Source organism: Carya illinoinensis, chromosome 7 (assembly GCF_018687715.1).
Source record: "Carya illinoinensis cultivar Pawnee chromosome 7, C.illinoinensisPawnee_v1, whole genome shotgun sequence".
Lineage (NCBI taxonomy): Eukaryota > Viridiplantae > Streptophyta > Magnoliopsida > Fagales > Juglandaceae > Carya > Carya illinoinensis.
Genome location: NC_056758.1, coordinates 43,368,618 through 43,388,046, shown reverse-complemented (window position 1 = coordinate 43,388,046; position 19,429 = coordinate 43,368,618). Strand labels below are relative to the sequence as shown.

The 19,429-nt window shown below is 35.5% G+C and overlaps 2 protein-coding genes across 3 annotated transcripts; one reads left to right on the top strand and one right to left on the bottom strand.

Moving 5' to 3' along the window:
• On the bottom strand, positions 1-1,984 carry LOC122316746 (CBL-interacting serine/threonine-protein kinase 5-like). Its single transcript, XM_043133507.1, has one exon. It carries the CDS (start codon positions 1,546-1,548, stop codon positions 226-228), a length of 1,323 nt encoding a protein of 440 aa, XP_042989441.1. The 5' UTR covers positions 1,549-1,984; the 3' UTR covers positions 1-225.
• A 4,281-nt stretch (positions 1,985-6,265) lies between these two features.
• LOC122316441 (transcription initiation factor TFIID subunit 5) lies at positions 6,266-18,205 on the top strand. Of its 2 annotated transcripts, none has more exons than XM_043132960.1 (19): positions 6,266-6,526; positions 7,985-8,066; positions 8,160-8,238; positions 8,429-8,526; positions 8,627-8,683; positions 9,885-9,972; positions 10,047-10,156; positions 11,299-11,406; positions 11,651-11,802; positions 12,714-12,824; positions 12,924-12,993; positions 13,071-13,110; positions 14,557-14,721; positions 14,855-14,931; positions 16,821-16,937; positions 17,088-17,353; positions 17,446-17,541; positions 17,644-17,719; positions 17,834-18,205. In XM_043132960.1, exons 1-19 carry the CDS (start codon positions 6,333-6,335, stop codon positions 17,900-17,902), a joined length of 2,055 nt encoding a protein of 684 aa, XP_042988894.1. In that variant the 5' UTR covers positions 6,266-6,332; the 3' UTR covers positions 17,903-18,205. The 2 variants fall into 2 exon arrangements, with proteins under 2 accessions (XP_042988894.1, XP_042988895.1); XM_043132961.1 differs by having other exon boundaries at positions 6,432-6,526; positions 7,985-8,032.
• The last annotated feature ends 1,224 nt before the right edge of the window (positions 18,206-19,429 follow it).

Genomic DNA, 19,429 nt, shown 5'->3' with positions numbered 1-19,429 from the left:
TTGTATGAAACCTTGTCATCTTTCACTCCATCACTGATATTCAAAACTTGAATCTAACAATCACAAACTATATACATGATGATATTTATGTTTTTCCATTAAAAAAAGAAATTCTTGCTTTTGCTTTCCTACGTATCTCCCAGTCTTCTTGGTTGTTATGAAACAAACATCAAAACCGATAATGATGCATGTCATACCATTGTCATCTCACATTCTGCACTGCTATCATCCATCCAAGGCGTTGCACACACTGTCATTTTGCCATGTCCAGACGATGTCTTTCAAAGCAGGCCTAACACTGTCTTCGAAAAACTTGACGTACTCCAAAGTGTCACCCGCGCATTTGGAGAACTGCACGATGGCAACCTCGGGGGCCACCTCGAACACCTCGGCCGTGACGGCCAGCCTCCCTTTGCGCCCGTCTATGGGGGCTTCAAATCTCACCTTAAAGTCCTTTGCTTTCGCCACCCGGAAGCTCAGCCCCTTAGCCACCGACTCAATTTTCGCCACAATCGACGCGACCGCACACCTCGACGTGAACATCGACCCCACCTTCCGCTCATCCTCGAACAGGCTCGACAAGTCGAACCCGGACGACATGGAGGCTATGAGCTGGAACGCGTTGAAGAAACTTGGCGTCTTCGGAGGCGCACGATCGTGATTATCCCCCATGGCCTCTGATTGCGTTGTTTCTTTGATAATCTCAAGGGAAGCGACCGGTTGAACCGGCCTCGTTATCCCTTTGCGGAACCAAGGGACGCGCATTATGGCCGGGATCGTGATGCGTCTATCTGGGTCGGGGACGAGGAGCTTGGAGATCAATCGCTTCGACTCGCACGAAAACCAAAGGGGGAACTCGAACTGGGATTTGAAGATTTTGCTATACATTTTCATCAGATTCTCGTCCTGAAACGGAAGAAACCCAGCTAGCAGTACGTATAGGATCACTCCGCAGGACCAAATATCGGCCTTGGACCCGTCGTATCCTTTCCGCTTCAAGACCTCCGGGGCCACGTACGCCGGAGTGCCACACTGCGTGTGGAGGAGCCCGTCGTTGCGCAGCTGTTCGGGCAAAGCAGACAGGCCGAAGTCGGAAATCTTGAGGTTCTCGTTCTCGTCGAGTAAAAGGTTTTCAGGTTTGAGATCTCTGTGGGAGACGCCTCTGCTATGGCAGAAATCGACTGCGCTGATCAGCTGCTGGAAGTAGTTGCGGGCCGAGTCCTCCTTGAGCTTGCCCCTGGCAACCTTGGCAAAGAGCTCGCCGCCGCGGACGTACTCCATGATGAAAAAGATCTTGGTCTTGGTGGCCATGAGTTCCTTGAGCTCCACCACGTTAGGGTGTCGGACCAGGCGCATGACCGAGATCTCGCGCTTTATCTGCTCCATCATGCCCTCTTTTTTCACCACCTGGTCCTTGTTTATGACTTTGATCGCAACGCTCTCGCCGGACACCATTTCTTTGCCGTAGTAGACCTTGGCGAAAGTCCCTTTGCCCAACAGCCTTCCCATCTCATATTTCCCAAACAATATATTTCTCTTCTCCTCCATATATTATTCAGATCAGAGCCACCCAAAACTCCAATATCCTTGCAGAAAGATTTCAATCTAGCATCGATTTACGTATCGATTGTGGTTCAGACGGTGCTGCTATATTGGAAGTGTATAAATTTGACTAATTTGCTTTAAAAACGAGAGAGAAATTTTTGGATTTTGTTCACAAGATTGGAGGAGTACACTGAAGGAATCCAAGAAAGAACAGAAGATATGCATATTTGGAAGGATTCCATCAAAGGGCTTTTAAGGAAAGAAAAAAGGAAAATAGGGAGGTAGATGGGACTTTGTTAAGAAGTAAGAAATACCTTCGGGGTTCGGCGTTGAGAGGGAAGAATAGAGAAATGGTGGACGAGGAGGAGGGTTTCCAGGCTGGCTCGTAGCTTTTGGAGCACCTGGTATTTTCTAGGGTGCACACAGAGTGAAAAATATCGCCAAATTTTTAAATGCGAGAGAGAGAGAGAGAGAGAGAGAGAGAGAGAAGAGGACACGTTCCTGTGGGGCCACAAACTCAATAATAAAACTTTAATATAATGTTTAATCTTCTTCTTGATTTATAAAGTAATTTAATTTTTAACAAATTTGGTGGTATATGTCTGGCCCTATTTTGGGGTTGGGTTGGGTGCCTTGCTTCGTTTAGTGGCCTTGTTTTATATGCGTTTTGGTGTTAAGTAGTAATTAGTGGACTAACCAGCTGCCTGCCTTTTTACATAAGATTTCATGATGCTCTTAGTCGTCCCTACTTGATAGGCTATCGAGTCACAATCGATGATGCTAAAAACTTACCCGTAGTTCTATTTCTATACGTGGCGTCTCTTTTTTCATCTTGAATCCTGATTACACTTTTAGCTATTTCTGTTTTCTTTAGAGAGAGTGTTTGTAATTACTTTTTACCCATTACACTTTTTAATTTGAGAATCGGTTAACCTACTGATTTTTGTCCACACTCACTCTGCGTGAAATCAGCAAAAGAGTACTGCAACTTGTCAAATCCGCTTCGTGTGAGTAATAACAACAAAGCCGCCCGCCCACCGCAAGTACTAGAATTGATTTTTTTATATGTATCTTTAAAATTATAATTTTTTAAAATTAATTTATATATAAAGAAAAATTCTTATATTAAATTATATATTTTTAAATCAAATAATAATAAAATATTATTTTTTTAATTATTATTTTTATATATTTTACAATTAATACAATGTGTTCAAAAATACAAATTCTAAATATTACTAATTTTATATATCAAAATGACTATTTTTATCAATATATATTAATATAGATTAAAAAAACACTTTGTATCATCAACTTAATATATCAAAATCATATTAATACAAATTTCACAAAATTGATTTTAATGGGTAGGAAAGAGAAAAAATAATAAAATAATATGTGAAGAGTGTATTGTGGTTCTTCAAACTTGAATAAACACTATTCATAATTCTTCAAAATTTTGAAAATACATAATCCAATGTAGATTATTTTAGAGTGATATTATTCAAATATGAAGATAAATACGAAGATGCATAAGCCATTGTCAATACTCTAATAGTCTAATAATGTCTTCAATCGGAAAACAACAATGTACATCAAACAGTCAAACACATATAAGCAGCCAAGCGATAAGTGTAAGAAAAATGTTGGATGCAAGCGCCGGGTGTAACCGGCTTGCCAGCGGCTTACCTACTTCATCTGTACATTTTCATCTATTTATTTTTTTACTCTCTATTTCCTTCCATCTTCATCTCTCTCTCAATTTTGCTCACCCCTCCCTCCCTCCTTGCATCTCCATTTCCATCTGACCTTTCTCTTTCCCCACTCGTCAGCGCCGACATAAATGAGGCCCAACTAGAATAACTATAGCTCTTGAGTTTTTCCCTTGCTTATTACAACCTTATTCATCTGATTCATTGCACTGCAGCTCTCATTTATGTAGATCATGTTGAATTTGAGTGGGTTCATGGATTTAGTTTGTGGGTTCGAGAAGAATACGAAGACTGATTGGCTCACTGGGCCGACATGTGACCGTAGTGGTCGGCAAGGAGAAGAATGGACCATAAATTTTGAGTATTGAAGGGAAACACGCATTCAAGTGGCTCTGGAGATTTTGATTAGAGTTCTCTGGGTTAGGAAGGAGGAGGGACGTTGAGTGAACTCTTTAATTTGTTCATCGTGGGTTTTCTGGGTAAGAGATTTTTTTGAATGTTTTGTTTCTCTTTTCATCATGTATTGAAACTTTTGTTGAAAATTTTTTGAAATAGATCTATGTAAAATCGATCATAAAATTTTTGGCAAACTTTCAATTTCCCTATGCTTTTTAGACTTTGTTTGATTTTTTTTCATCTTCTTCCGATTATGATCTTAAAGCTATTCCTGGTAAGGCCATGTATAGCCAACCCCAAAGCCATAGCCAAAGTCGGACTGTCCAGATCGAATCTCCATCTTCAAGAGATGCCAAACAATTGAAACGCTCTTCCGCTTCATTCAAGCTTAAACCCAGACGCCAACTAATATCGTCAGCTCAAACCCACATAATGGTTTTTAGAGAATTAAAAAAATAAAAAAATAACATAGAATTCACTACTTCTCGATGGATAGCTTGGACTAAATGGAAAGAAGCTGTAATGAATTTTATTTTTGTTTTCTTTAAATGAAATGGAAAGAAGACGGTAAATGAGATTTTTCTTTTTTATTTTTAATAGATGCTTATGTTAGCCGATTGCACGATAATTATATCTTACGACTATACGTAAAAGGCCTATAAATGTAATGCATAGTACGTTTAAATTTTGACTTTGACTTTTCTCTCTCCATTTTTGTTAAAAGAAAAAAACGAAACACTGGATTGATAAAATATTATTGATACGGCCAAAGGAGATGAAAAACTCAACCATCATTCTTTGTAGTAAACACTACGCATGTAATTAAAGACCAGAGTTTAATAGATATTGATCTGTAAATGACCTTATCAATATTCTTGATCAAATAAAATACTTGTCGTGGATGACAGTTTAATCATGCATTCTATTTGGTGGATGAAATGCTTAGGGTATTTCAATTGCTTAGCGAAGGAAACCGCCTTTTCTTTTTTCTAGATTTTCGACATGAAAGGAGATAAAATAGTTGTTGGTCTGTTTTTTATGAAAAATTCTATTTACAATTTTTACTTAGAGATTTTATGTATAGACATTTTATTAAAAGAGAAAAAAATTATTTTAAGATAAATATTTTAATAATTTTAAAAAATTTTAAAAATAAAATTACCTATATCTATATTTTAATCTATATTTGAAAACTGTATATAGCATTGTTATTTTTTATTTTTTAATGCATTTGTTTTTGTGGGGCGGGGGTGCCAATTTGTGGGTACCACCAAAGCTGTAGGAGCGGCTCATTGACCTTTCTATTTTTTATTTTTAATGGGAATTGAAACAATTGTCTTGATTGGTGCTGTTTTCGTTTATTTGACTTAAAAAATCAATTAAATTCACTAAATTTATGCACAAACAAAGTTAATTGACAAAGTATTAGTAACTGGTAATGGACATCTTGCACTCTTTTATATTTAACTTAATGGAACATTCATGAGTACGACGAAACATTTATTTTTTCCAGCTAGATAATGTGTTTGTTTTGAGATTTCTTTAATAAAATGTATCTGTTTTGGTATATTTTATAATAATAATAATTAATTAAGCAAGCTCGAGAGATTTGCAGTACTCTTACGTCCAAATTAAGAGTTGCATAGGGAATTAGAGCCGAGCTTCCCCACCTTTAATTAGGGACAAAGACACCACAAAGGGCGCGCATGAACTTCGGAAAATTTAAAATCACTCTTGAAGATTATGAGTACAAATTGGACAAAAATTAAGTATTAAAACGATGATTACTGTCTGTACTTCACACGCAATATTCATTAATGGACTGCATGCATTGTATATATAGATCAATAAAAAACCCCATTAATACTGAACAGGGATTAAACAATACCCATTTTGTCATGACGTAGGTAGAACGAGTCGCGTACGTAGTACGATTATTTTGAGCAATTAATTGAAAGAAGGAATAAGGTTTGGAGGCCGGCCGAATATCCAATAATCCAGAAGGGCCACTTGGACTATAATTTAATGATCGAAGAAATAGCACCGCTGTGTACTTACGACACCAACCGAGTGGAGCATTATATATTGTTGCATCGATCAACAGTATTCCTAATACGTTCACAATTCATTACGCATGCCTGCATGAAAATGGTACTATATAATAAGCTGGGAGCCAACCACTGGCCCACTGGAATCGAATAGCTGGAGAATCAACCAGTTTATTCAGTATTATATAAGAAAGAACGTTGAACCTATATAAGGAATGGGTCTAAGAATGTGAGGCCCATTCCCTTGTTAAGACTGTATTTGAATGTTGAGCTGAGTTGAATAAAATATTATTAAAATATTAATTTTAAATATTATGATTGTGTTTTGATTTGAAAAAATTAAATTTTTTATTATATTTTATATAGAAATTTAAACAAGTGTATGAAGATTTAAAAAAATTATAATAATAAGATAAAGTGAGTTGATGAGGATTTGGTAATCAAACTGGATCAGCCATCTCGGATTTTGGCCGGAGCCCAAAATTCTATAACAGTAGGCTTGGGCCAAAAATCCTCTACAAGGCCCATATTTTCTGACCGAAAATCCCGTTGGCAAAATTCTGATACTGCTAGCCCTAAATCACCGGCTCTCGGTCTCACTGCTTGAGAGAGAGAGAGAGAGAGAGGGGTTATGGAGGAAGCTCAGATAGAGAAATTCGTGGCAGCGTACCTGAAGAAAAAGGGTTTCAAACAGGCCGAGCATGCATTCCAAGAAGAACTACAGCAGCAGCAACAACAACCGAGCAAGAACAATTCGTCATCTTCCATCTCCACCAATTCCCTCACTGACTCTGACATCGCCAAGCACCTCCTTACCGTCTCCGGGTACTCTCTCTCTGTCTCTCTCTCTCTCAAACTGTTGGAGTAAATTATCTACATCTTTACTCATACGGTGAATAGTATTACATAAACGAGACCCAAAAAATTCCTCTAAAATAAGTGTCTAAGTAATATACTTCCTTCCATCATCTATCAAATAGAGCAAGCGCCTCCTTGTTCGTTGAGTTTTGACAAAGATTCATTGCTCCAAAATTTTGAAATCTTCTAATCGAAAGCGGTAAAATGTACGTGGTTCATCTATATACTTTTGTTCTTTTTGGTACAATTTGAAATGGGTATGATGCGTCCCCGATTGCATTGTAAATGACCTCAACGACAGCCTCAATTCAACGAAATGGTTTGACTGTATGTTTTTGTCGTTTACTCTAGCTCTGATCGAGAGGTAGAATGAATTGGCAATATGCATTTCTTTCCGTGTTTATTATTAGGTATTTTATTCTATAAACTACAAGTATGTACGGTATCTGGATATTGATCAGGCTGGTTTCAGTATGGACTTGCCTGGACCAGTTATTTTCCCAAAATTTTTCATATCCTCAGTTTGGAAGTCTGTAGGTTGAGGTTGAGCCACAGTTTGGAAGTTGGAATAACATGAGAGGTGATCTGGATTCTAAAATGGCTAGTAATTTTGTGTTGTCATCGTAATATTTGCTACAGTAAGCAATTGCAATTCCCAAATAAGAAGACTAAACTTAGTCTCTATTAGTAAACTGACCTATATAATACACTAATCAAGGCAATCATCTCTTGCTACCTAGGGATTGGATTTGTTTTGGTCTATCAGTACATTGATATGGACTGGTGTTCACTAATGTTCTTGACATTTAGGCATATACATTGTTGTGACTTTTGCGGGAGGGGACTTTTATGACATCTATTGTACGAAATTGAGATGTAGGGACATAACCCCCCCGTCCCACAGTGGGAATATGAACAACCCAGCAAAGAATGGGTAGGTCATAAAGGTAGTCATGGGTGCCAAGTTCCACATTGGCTTCTTATTAGGTGAAACTTGCAAGTGATTATGAGGAAGCTTCAAAATTGGTCAGTCTTTTTGGGGTTATAGCACAAATTTGGCTAGCGCTTTTGTTGGGTCGTTATGGGAGATTTGCAAGGAAAAAAGGAGTGGCGATGAATTGTGAACTATGATTCCTTCAGAACAATAAGAACAGGACATTGTCTTTCAAATTAAAGGAAAATTCAATCAGTGTGGGCTTTGTGTGAGAGTAACATTGTTGCACTTTTTTTTTAACGTCTAACATTGAAAACACAAAGAAATGAGTTCTGAAACTGGAGCTTCTGTCAATTGCTGATGCAGGAGTATTTTTAACAGAATCAAAATATAACTTTTATAATACAAGCTTTTTAAGCTTTTCATGCCCTTCTTATTGTCACAATATTTATTTTTCATTCAACGGATGTTTTTTTTTTTTTTTTTAACAGATTGGAGAATGGTCCGGCCCAATACCAGGATGGGTATAGCAAGTTAAGGTCATGGACTTATAGTTCATTAGATCTTTACAAGGTTTCTGTTATTTTTCATTGATTTAGTTGGAAACTCATTTCATAATCCTGATTTTGATGATATGACTAAATAATCCTTACGCCCTACATACAGCATGAGTTGCTTCGCGTGCTTTATCCTGTATTTATCCATTGTTTCATGGATCTGGTGGAAAAGGGGCATATTCAAGAAGGTGTGTTTTGAACTTATTTCTTAATGTTTTGTATCTCATATTGCCAACTTACTGAAGTGGTCCATTAGTTAATTTCTTGTATTTTGTACTGCAAACTCGCCAAAAGTGTGCATTGGTGTGCCTGTAACATGTATATGTTTACATAATTTTTGGTAAGTAGCTTATGTTTAATTGTGGTTGTTATCTTCAGCAAGAACCTTTTTCAATAGCTTCCGTGAAGACCATGAAATGATGCACGCGCGAGACCTTCAGAAGTTGGAAGGAGTCCTTTCTCCCTCACATCTGGAGGTAATTATTATTTTAGAACCTTCATATGACATTCCACATTCACTACATGGCCAAATCAAAATTCTAAATATTATGATCTAATCATCATGTTATTGCTCAGGAGATGGAATTTGCTCATTCTCTTAGGCAGAGCAAAGTCAAAATAAAGATCTGTCAGGTAGAATCATGTTCTTATTGGTTAACTTGCTGTTATTAAAGTCAATTTATTTGCATGTTCCCATTTATCTCTCTTAAATCATGGCACTTGACCTGTAAAAGTCTTAAGGTCCCTTGAAGCTGTCTTTTCTCTATGTTTTCAGCATTGTTTCTGTGAAACAATTTGCTCATTGATGCCTTAGGTTTATAAGTATGATTAAACTTCTGTGGTGATTGTAAAAACCATCTCTTATCCGCTAGGCGTTCCTGTTTCCATCTCCTAGTTTTCTAGACTTCAATACTTTTTCTCTTTCTCATCTTCTTGTTAGTTGAGTGTTTTGTTTTGTACACTTCCTGTGTATTTGAGTTGCGCTTGTCTGTGCTCTTAATAAAATGAATTAATCAATAAAAAAAAAAAAAATACACACAGGATCATCACATTTACTTGCATTACTTCACCTCCGTATATGTGATCAATTGTTGTGCATTAAAGTGAGCTACTTGGTCACCTTAAAAAAAATCCTGTGACTTGGTCAACTCCATTTCATTTATTTATTTATTTTCACTTTTTGCTTCCTATCTATAAAGTCGTCATGCTAGCTGGAAACTCCTGTGAATGTTGGGCTTACTTCTCTTATGGATCAAATATATGATCAGTGCACTTGTTAATACTCTAATTTACTGTGTTTTCTGCTGAATCCCCATGGTGAGTATAGTGAACTTACAAATGCAGGAGAATATCTTTGTCTTTATATGAAAATATTGGGAGATAGCCATGTCTGCTGGCCCGTTTTGGTTGCCATTGCTTTGTTCTTTTCCTTATCATGATATGTGGAGTGGAGGGTAGACTTTTATCTCTGCTTGTAGAAGTTTCTAGATATTGGATCTGATTTTTTAATTGGATGTGTGCTATATTTGAATTGAAATAATTATGGTGCTATGTTTATTTTTACCAACTTCATCCTTTTTTGGGCTTCCGCATGGAAGATAAGTTGACAACTAAATTGGAAATTATGTTTACCTAATATCGTTATAAATTGTTTTTTTTTTTTTTTTTCCCAGCATGGTTTTCTTTTACTGCCATTGGTTATTGTTGCCCTTGTTTACATTATTAGCTATATGGATATAATTTCCTGTAACAGTTGCTTGGTGGTTACTGTTAGATAGGTTGAGAATGTATCACTGCTGACCACTGAAAAACCTATCATTAACTTTCTTGCCAGTACTCCTATGAGCTGCTGCTGCAGTTTTTACATAAGACAAAATTGACCACAATGCTTGGGATTGTGAATGAGCATATTAACTTTCAAGGTACATCCTTTTGGCTTTAATTTGCATGTTGATAATAATTCCTATGTTGGGTAATAATGAAAGCAGTTTTGCAGTTTCTCCGGGACAGCCCAGCTCAATTTCTGATGATGCTGAAGTAGTGACACTTATTGGAAGCAGCCAGGATGAGGCTACTCTGATAAATCAGAAGGAAATACATTGGGGGGTGAGTCAATAAAGATGCTGGGTTCCTTTCGTTTTATTTACTGAAAGCTAGAAAGTATTTTAAAATTCAAAGGATGTTAGTCTTTTAATTGTATATCATTGGCATTTTTTTATTTATTTGCGAAGTGGCAAGGAAATATACGCTGGACTTGCATCCTTGTTTAAAAACTCAAATAAGGGATTCCTTATTCTCTCTATTTTTCTGTGATTTGAAATATTTAGGTAAATGTCATTGATTTTGACAGACTTTTTAATACGTATTTTTACAGACTTCCTGCTATTACCTGTCTTATTTTTTCAGCATATACAAAGTTTTTCTGCACTGCCCAAACTTTTTTTTTTTTTTTCCATTCCTACAATATAATGTTTTACTCATAACATCTACTTAAATTCAATTTAGTTGTACACTTGAATCGAAGTTAGTCTAACTAAGGAAGATTTGGCATGCAACAAATACTTCCAAAGTGACGTGGATGACTAGATGTTCTTGGGTTCCAAGAGCCCAAGTAATGGTCTAAAATATATTGGGTTCACAGTTGAAAAATGTGGTGACATAGGGATGTGAAAAGGGGATAACCAATCATATCGCATATAGTACATTTTTAGTTCTTACGAATGGTGTGCCTTTTATTGTTCAATGTGTACCATAGGTTGTCACTGGGAAATGATGTGCAATTTTTCTTGCTATTGATTAGTTGATGAAGGATCTTTGGAAAATTTGTTAATAGATTTTGTTTCTTCTGAAGTTCTTGGTAGGTTTCTTGGATGGAGTTTGGTTAATAAGGACTTAGGGATGGTTAGGTCGTATAAAATATTGAATCTTGAAGGAACCTGGTGGATGCTTAGTGCTAAACAGTGAATGGAAAGAGGGGAATAAAAAAGAGAAACAACTAGACTGTCACAATGAAGTTTCCTTAGCAATCACACCCTGGTAGGGGAACCTAATCATATCCTCAAAGTTTTGAGAAAGCTATTAGAATTTTGTAAAACTCTTTATCTCTGCTTCTTCTTCTTTTTTTTTTTTTTCTTTTTTTTTTTAAATTTTTTTTTATGATTATCTCTGTTAGTTTTGACGGAATACCTTAAAGCCTTGTTTTTTGCCTGGTTATTTAATTCTAATCTTTAATCTTATATCTGTGATAGCTGCTCGAAGATTCTTTAGAAGAGCGCTTGGAAAAGGGAGGGGTTTTACTTTCAGATTCTGAGAAGGCAGACGGAGAAATCAAAGAGGGGGAATTGGATGAAAATAAGGTAAAATGTTCTAAAAGTAACTATAACAACTTTTATTAGCAAAAAACTATAACAACTGTTCTTCAAGTAACTATAACAACTTTTATCAGCAAAAACTGTAACAACTGTTTTCCCCTGTGGATTTATACTGGACTGGAACAATGCATGGGCTTTTTCTGTCATATATGTTGTTTCCTTTCTGATTGATTGTCCCAAGTTCTGGATTCTTTTTTCTTGACACTTGTGTTGCCTGTTTGTTGTTCAGAAAAGATCAATTGAAGGAGCAAAGCAAGGGATGCCAATGAAAAAGTTAAAGAAGGACAAGGCTGTAAATGCAACAGCAAAAACTGGGCGTCCTGAGGCTAACACTGTATCTATGGCACCACGGGTCAAACCAGAGCTTACTTTGCCAGTAATGTATTTTCTGGAATTCCCTGTTTTCTTTTTTATTCTTCATTAAACTAAGGTTATGATCAGAAAAAAATGCCTTGCGCGTTGTGGGTGATTGAGAACTACAAGTTATTAAATTGTTTACCTTGTGCCAGAAAAATTAAAAAATCTTGACAAGTGTTGCTCTTGTATGCTACTTATGTAATTGGGATTTACCTTTTGTATATATTTTTTTTAATAAAATATCTGTTTACCTATTGAAAATAAGATAAAATTTGTAGCAAAGGAAATAAACTGTTGGGATTTGAAAATAAGATAAAATTTGTAGCAAAGGAAATAAACTGTTGGGATTTATACCCCCTCTATTCAGCACTGATACCCCAACAACAAAAATACAAATTCCCTTTCTTGCTAAATTGATGCGTTACTATTTCCCAGCAACTGAACATAATGAGAGGATGGTCATGTGGCTTACATTCACTTAGTAAGGTCATTTCTTAAAAATTGGAAATGATTCTATTTTCTTTTTATTTTCCTTTTTTAGGGTCTGTTTTGAAATTCTCATATTACTTTATTAAGCTATACTGCTGCAGCTAGATCAGACATCTTAAGATTCCATGTAAATAAAGCAACACATCTTAAGATTCTGTGAGCCAGTTAGATGTTTGGTTTTAGTTGAGTTACCTGAGTACTTGCATTGACTAATGCTTACCCATTGCATTTTCTTTTTGTTTCACAATATCCCTTAGAAGAAAACCTAGTTTCATGTCATTGCAATGTTAATAATTTATTGTGCTATGTTTAGTTATTAAAAAAGAAGTTCTTATGCTATGTATTGTCAAAGAAGACTTTTTTAATGAATTTGAATTATTGGCATGAGAACACCTGTTGTTGATGTCAACCTGCTGCGTGCCTTTAATCTATCGTGATTGCTTCAGTTCAACAGAGGTAGAAAAGTCTATTCTTGAAGACTTGAGAAACCGTGTACAGTTGAGTAGTGTCTCATTGCCATCCATCAGCTTTTATACATTTATCAACACGCATAATGGGTAATCTCCATAACTTTTGTGGTATAATATTAGTTTTTGTTTCTTTAGTTACTTTTTGTTTTGCTCAAATACTTGTATATTTTTACAAATTTTCTTCAGGTTAAACTGTTCATCAATATCCCATGATGGATCTTTAGTTGCTGGTGGATTTTCAGATTCTTCATTGAAGGTTATATCTGATTGGGTGTCATAAACAGCATTCTTCTTGTTTTAATGTTTGCTAATTTTTCAACTGTTCCATGACAGATTTGGGACATGGCAAAGCTTGGGCAAGATGCTGTTGGTTGTAAGTCCTTGATAATAAAATAACTTTTCTGATAAGTCTTAGCAGGTCGTTTATTAAAAGTTGGAAACGATTTTATTTTCCTTTTTTAATACTCGCTTCCCATGGGTCAATTTTGAAATTCTCACTCAGAAAAAACGAAAAAAATGAAAAGATATATTATAAGAAAATCATATTCAAACTACTTTTCAGCTTTATCTACCCACTTTCACAAACTCTATACAAAACATATTTCAAGAGAACTTTTATTCAGATTTTCCTATATACTTTCACAAAACCCAATAAAAAACACATCTAAAGATTTTTCAAAAAAAGAAACATTCTCAAATTTTTTCTTAACCAAACATACTTAGACATCTCTTTAGGCGTGATTGTAATTTGTCTATATGTAGGGCTCTTTGTAGTTGGGCCATAGCTGTGGATTTTAATAGCATGGTTCTTCATGATTTTCTTGTCTCTAATGTGCCTACCTAGTTAGGGCATTAGACTAGTGTAACTGGCTTTGCCATTCTTTGATCAATATATTTATTTATTCATCAAAAAAAATTTGTCTATATGTAGGGGTGTAAAAATTACCGGGAAACTGAAAAACCGGACTTGTCCGGACCCGTTACCTTAGTTCCAAAACCGGCCGGTACCGGTCCGGTTTCGGTTCTATGCTTTTTAGGACTGGACCAGACTGGTTTGCTATATTATATATTTTAAATTAATTTTTTTAATATTATATGTAGTATTTTTTATATTATATATAATTTATATATAATAATATAAATTATAATTATTTACTTATAAATAATTATAATTTATAACATAAAATTTTAATCTTAGACATGAAAATTTATTTGATCATATGCTTTAATCATAAAATATATATGGTAATAACATTTTATGGCCTAATAAATTCTCAATATATTTTTTTTGATAAGTACATTAGTAAATTGGTAATACTAATATACATTAGTATATAATGTATATTAATTACAATTTACATTTTATGGCCTAATACTAATAGTCTAATACTATATTACTATTAGTAATATATTTTTAGTCTATATAAATTACTATATAAATCACTATACTAAATAATTATATATGAAATAATGATATAGTAATACTAATACTATCAATGATATAGTTATAATTAACAAAAATTACTATAACAAATACTAATATATAGTGATTCTAATCACTATAACTAATACTAATATATATACTAACACCGTTAAAACTGGGCCGAACTGGATTGGAACTAGTAAAACCGGAGGTGCCGGTTTAGGTGGGTAACCAGTGCGTAATCGGTTTTCGAAAATGCAAAACCGTTGCATACCAGTTCAGTTCAAAATTTTGTCCAAAATTGGACCAAACGGGACCCGTTACACCCCTATCTATACGTTACTGTACATTCATTTACTGCTAACAGAAATGTCTGTTCAATGGTGTTGGTGTCAGCTGTTTTGCAGGGTGAAAACGGTACCACTTCAAGTGAACAGTTTTTAGGGTCGAATGGTGGGAAACGGCCTTATACATTATTTCAGGGTCATTCAGGGCCAGTTTATTCTGCCACTTTCAGTCCTCTTGGTGATTATTTACTTTCTTCTTCCGCAGACTCAACAAGTATGTTCTCTTAGACTATTTTGAACTACTTCAAACCCCTCTTTATTCAAAACTTCTTTTGTGTGAATCATAATAATGTAGTCTTTGCTTGAACTAATTTGTAACTGTACAAATATATGATGACTTCCTGCAGTTCGGTTATGGAGCACAAAACTAAATGCAAATCTTGTCTGCTACAAGGGCCATAATTACCCTGTATGGGATGTTCAGGTAAATTTTGTCATGTAAACATGATTTTCTTATATTTTAATGTCTTCTGACAGGATACAAAAATCTCAATTCCTCACATGGACGCTAGCAATTCACTAGCAAGTCTCAATTCTGTATTGCAGTTGTGTTAATGCATAAATTTATAGCCATAAGGGTGAATTGTATAGTTGTCAATGTCCAAATAACCATTTATCAAATATGGTCAAATCTCTATTTATTCCCTTGGTTATTTTTTGGGTTAATTACTAAGTTGGTCCTGTTTAAGGTTTGTTTCAGAATTTTTTAATTTTTTGTTTTGATGAATAAGGAAATTTTATTAAGACAAGTAACAAGGCAAAGCCAAGTATACTGGGAGTATACAAAAACTGAACCAAATTACAAGTCAGGAACTAGAGAAAGAATTAAGACAATCATGGACACTAGGTCCATTAAACACAATAGCCGAGCCCATTGAAATAGGGTATTAAAGAAAAGGAAAATTCTTATTGTCATCCTCACACTTCACACACCACATTTATTTTAATTTTTTTTTTCATTTTTTCTATAATAAATATATAGTGTGTGGATGATAAATAAAATAATTCAATTAGTTTAATAAGAATAAAATGAAATAAAAAATAAAAAAAATAAAAAATAATATTTTAATATATAAAGTATGTGGTGTAGGATGATGTGTAGCATTCCTCGAAAAGAAAAAACGTTTAAGTTCACCCACTGAGCATTTCCTATCTTTAAAGCATCGACCATTTCTCTCAAACCCAAATGCACCTCACAAGGCATAAAGAGATCATATTCCAAACAGCAGCAATTTGCACATTACCCCTTTAACCTCTCCAGCAAGCAAAAAGATTCACCACCCTCCTAGGCCAGGTTTCTTGCATAAGAAACACCAATCCAAAACTATTAATCCACACTTCCTGAGACTATCCAATGTCAGAATCCTCCCTATAGAAGCAGAGCAGCCAAAGAACACAACCTTTGAAGGCACCCCACTCTTCCAAATACTCTTCCAAGGAAAAGAGTGAACCCCATTCGGCCTAGACAGCTTCTTATACCAAGAACGAACTGAAAATTTCTTGTTACCAGTGTGCATCCAGACCATCTTATCCCTCAAATCCCACCCAAGCTGAGCGGCATACAATAAACCAAACAATTCAGAAACTGCTCCCATTTCCCAATCATTCACAGCTCTAGAAAATGCAACATTCCAATGGGATGAGCCACTAGAACAAATCCAAAATGTCAGAACAGATGCATCCGAATTCTGAGAAATACTCAAGAGATTCTGACAAATACTAAAGAGCCCTACCACCACACCAAGGATCGTGCCAAGAATGAATTCTGGAGCCATCCCCAACCACAAAGATGATATGTTTTACAAAAACATTTCAAGCACTCTAATAGTTTTCCACACCCCTACACCATAAGTACCTTTTACTTCATCAGAAGTTCCCCACCCACCACCCCCCCCCCCTCCTTCCGGGGGGGCGGCCCTGGGGACTCCCATATTTTGAACCAATCACAGCTACACAGTTCTCCACAATTAATCACAATCCTGATGTTACCTCCATGACCACTTCAATAAACAAGCAGTTTGCTTCTTGATGTAGTTTCGCTCCATGTAAAGCTGATTTGAAATCCTCAGTATTTATGGATTTGTAAATGAATTTCTAATTTTTCCGGGAACTACTTATAGATTCACACTTAAACGACTTGGTTGCTATGATTCACTGATTTTGTCATGGAGCCATTGTATTAATAATAATTAAAAAAATCATATGTCATGGGGTTGACTCTCACTTCTCATATTCACCCCCTTGAGTTGAACTGAGAGCCTTTCCCTTGTCCATGCACTTAATAGCTATCTTTTTCTTTATTTCTTGGTTCAGTTTAGCCCTGTTGGCCATTATTTTGCAAGTGCTTCACATGATCGAACTGCAAGGATTTGGTCTATGGACAGAATACAGCCTTTAAGAATAATGGCAGGACACTTATCTGATGTTGACGTGAGTAGATCTCTCTCTCTCTCTCTCTCTCTCTCACACACACACACACACACACACACACACACACAACCTGTTGACTAAATGTTGTCCACTGGATCTCAATCTTTGTTAGATGTACTCTATCTGATGGGTTAAACATCTTTATTTCAGTGTGTGCAATGGCATGCCAATTGCAACTATATTGTGACTGGTTCTAGTGATAAAACAGTCCGACTGTGGGATGTACAAAGTGGGGAGTGTGTCCGCATTTTCATTGGTCACAGAAGTATGGTTTTGTCGTTGGCAATGTCACCTGATGGCCGGTATATGGCTTCTGGTGATGAAGATGGCGCAATCATGATGTGGGACCTCTCGAGTGGTCGCTGTGTTACTCCTTTGATGGGTCACACCTCATGTGTGTGGACCCTGGCCTTCAGGTGGATGCCCTTTCCTAGCTCCTACATATGCAGAATACTTTTGAGTTGTTTTTTTATTTTTTTCACTTATACAACGATCTTGTATGTGTCAGTTGTGAAGGTTCACTCCTGGCATCTGGGTCTGCTGATTGCACTGTGAAATTGTGGGACGTGAATACAAGTACAAAGGTGCCAAGGACTGAAGAAAAGTAAGAATCCAAACAGACTATTGATGAAGACTGTTAAATGTTATTGCATCCTTAGAATTAATTTTGGTAGAGAGTGACATCTATGTTGACACTTTTCATCAGCAAAGGTGGAAGTACCAACAGGCTAAGATCCTTGAAAACTCTTGCGACTAAGTCTACCCCTGTCTACTCATTGCGGGTAAATTGACTAGTAGTACTATCATTTTTTTTTTTTTTTTCAATTTTTTGCCTCTCAAAGGTTGCTGTTGCTACTCATTCTAATAATCATACGATGTTATTGTTTTGGAAGCAGTTTTCTCGAAGGAATCTCCTATTCGCAGCTGGGGCCCTATCAAGAAGCGTAGATTACTCTCTCCACTAAGCATGATCCAGCAAATTTAGCTTTGAGGAGTTTACCTTGTTTTGATTCAGCAGAAGGAAATTTATTATATAATATTGTAGCAGAATCTTCTTTTGTTGATAGTTTTGTGTAAAAATCATCTTTGTAGTTCGGGACGATTTTCAAAGTCTACCCCGACAAAAGATTATGCGGCCAACTTCTCCCTTCCATCCCGCCTAATGTTGTCTTTCTTAATTAGTGGAAGCTGCGATGTTTATCATAAGATTCACGTACTTGATTTCTTCGTAGAATATTGGAAATATATATTATTATTTTTTGTATTCATTTAGCTAGTTTGGTAAATGATCTTAAAGTGCAGCAGTTACCACATTATTGTCCCTTTTTCCCTCCCATAGGAAAGAATAAATTATCTTATCTTATACAGCCAATCTTTTTGACTCCATAAGAGTGTACTAATGTTTAAAAGATATCGCGAACTCGAATGTGAGTATATGATTAGAAAGAATTTCCAATGTCTACTTTTTATCTATCTATTGACACCATCCCCCATCATTATGCAAGGCCGAATGGACACAATGACAATAAAACTATAATCACTGAAAACGTATATACTGATATATCAAGTTGGGTACTGAACTTCTTAACCCGGTATAGTTTGAGTACACGGTGAATGTATAGGTTCATATATATACTCAAGGATTATGTTGTAAAAATGATTGATTCCGTATGTCCGAGATGATCATGTCAAAAGCATAAAGATCTTTGCATTAGAGCACGTGCACTACAGCATGTGATTTGATTTTTCTCACTGTTATATAATATAATTCAAAAGAGAGATAAATAAGTTTTCCTAATTAATATGAACTTTTGGCTAAACTTACTGATAATGTAAATATATTCCTCACAACTATCACTCAGGTGCATGGGGTCAACTATTACGACAAATACTTTTAAAACTAAATAAATACTTAATAGGTTTTGCAGAATACACTGCACTGTCAATACAAACTTTTGTTTATTTTGACAACCTTATATTGCCTCTTTAAAAGCCTTCAATCAAGTTTAATATTAATCAAGATATTGTATTGCTTAAGAATTGTGTGTGATTGTACAACTATCTTCCAACACATCTCTTCACCAATTATTTAGAGTTGACAATGCATCATTAATAAAGTCAAATCAAATTAATGAAAGTTCGATCATGTGATATGATGCTGACACGTCTACCTTAGACCATCCCATACAATTAATATATAACTTATTGTGAGTTAATCAATTTTTAATTCTTCATACAGAAGGGGGCAAAGAAAAAACATTGCTTTATTACGAACCTGAATGATTGCTTCATTTCTTGCCTATTGGTATTTTCAAGATTCATTGAATCAAGATGAATGTCATGATCATCAAAAATTTATGATAAATAATTATTACTAGAATCATCGAGGACAACAAATTGAAGTTTTGTATGATTTAATATGATTTACTACAAGCATAATACGCACTTAATGAAAAAAAAAAAAAAAGTATTAAAAATCAAACTAACCTGCA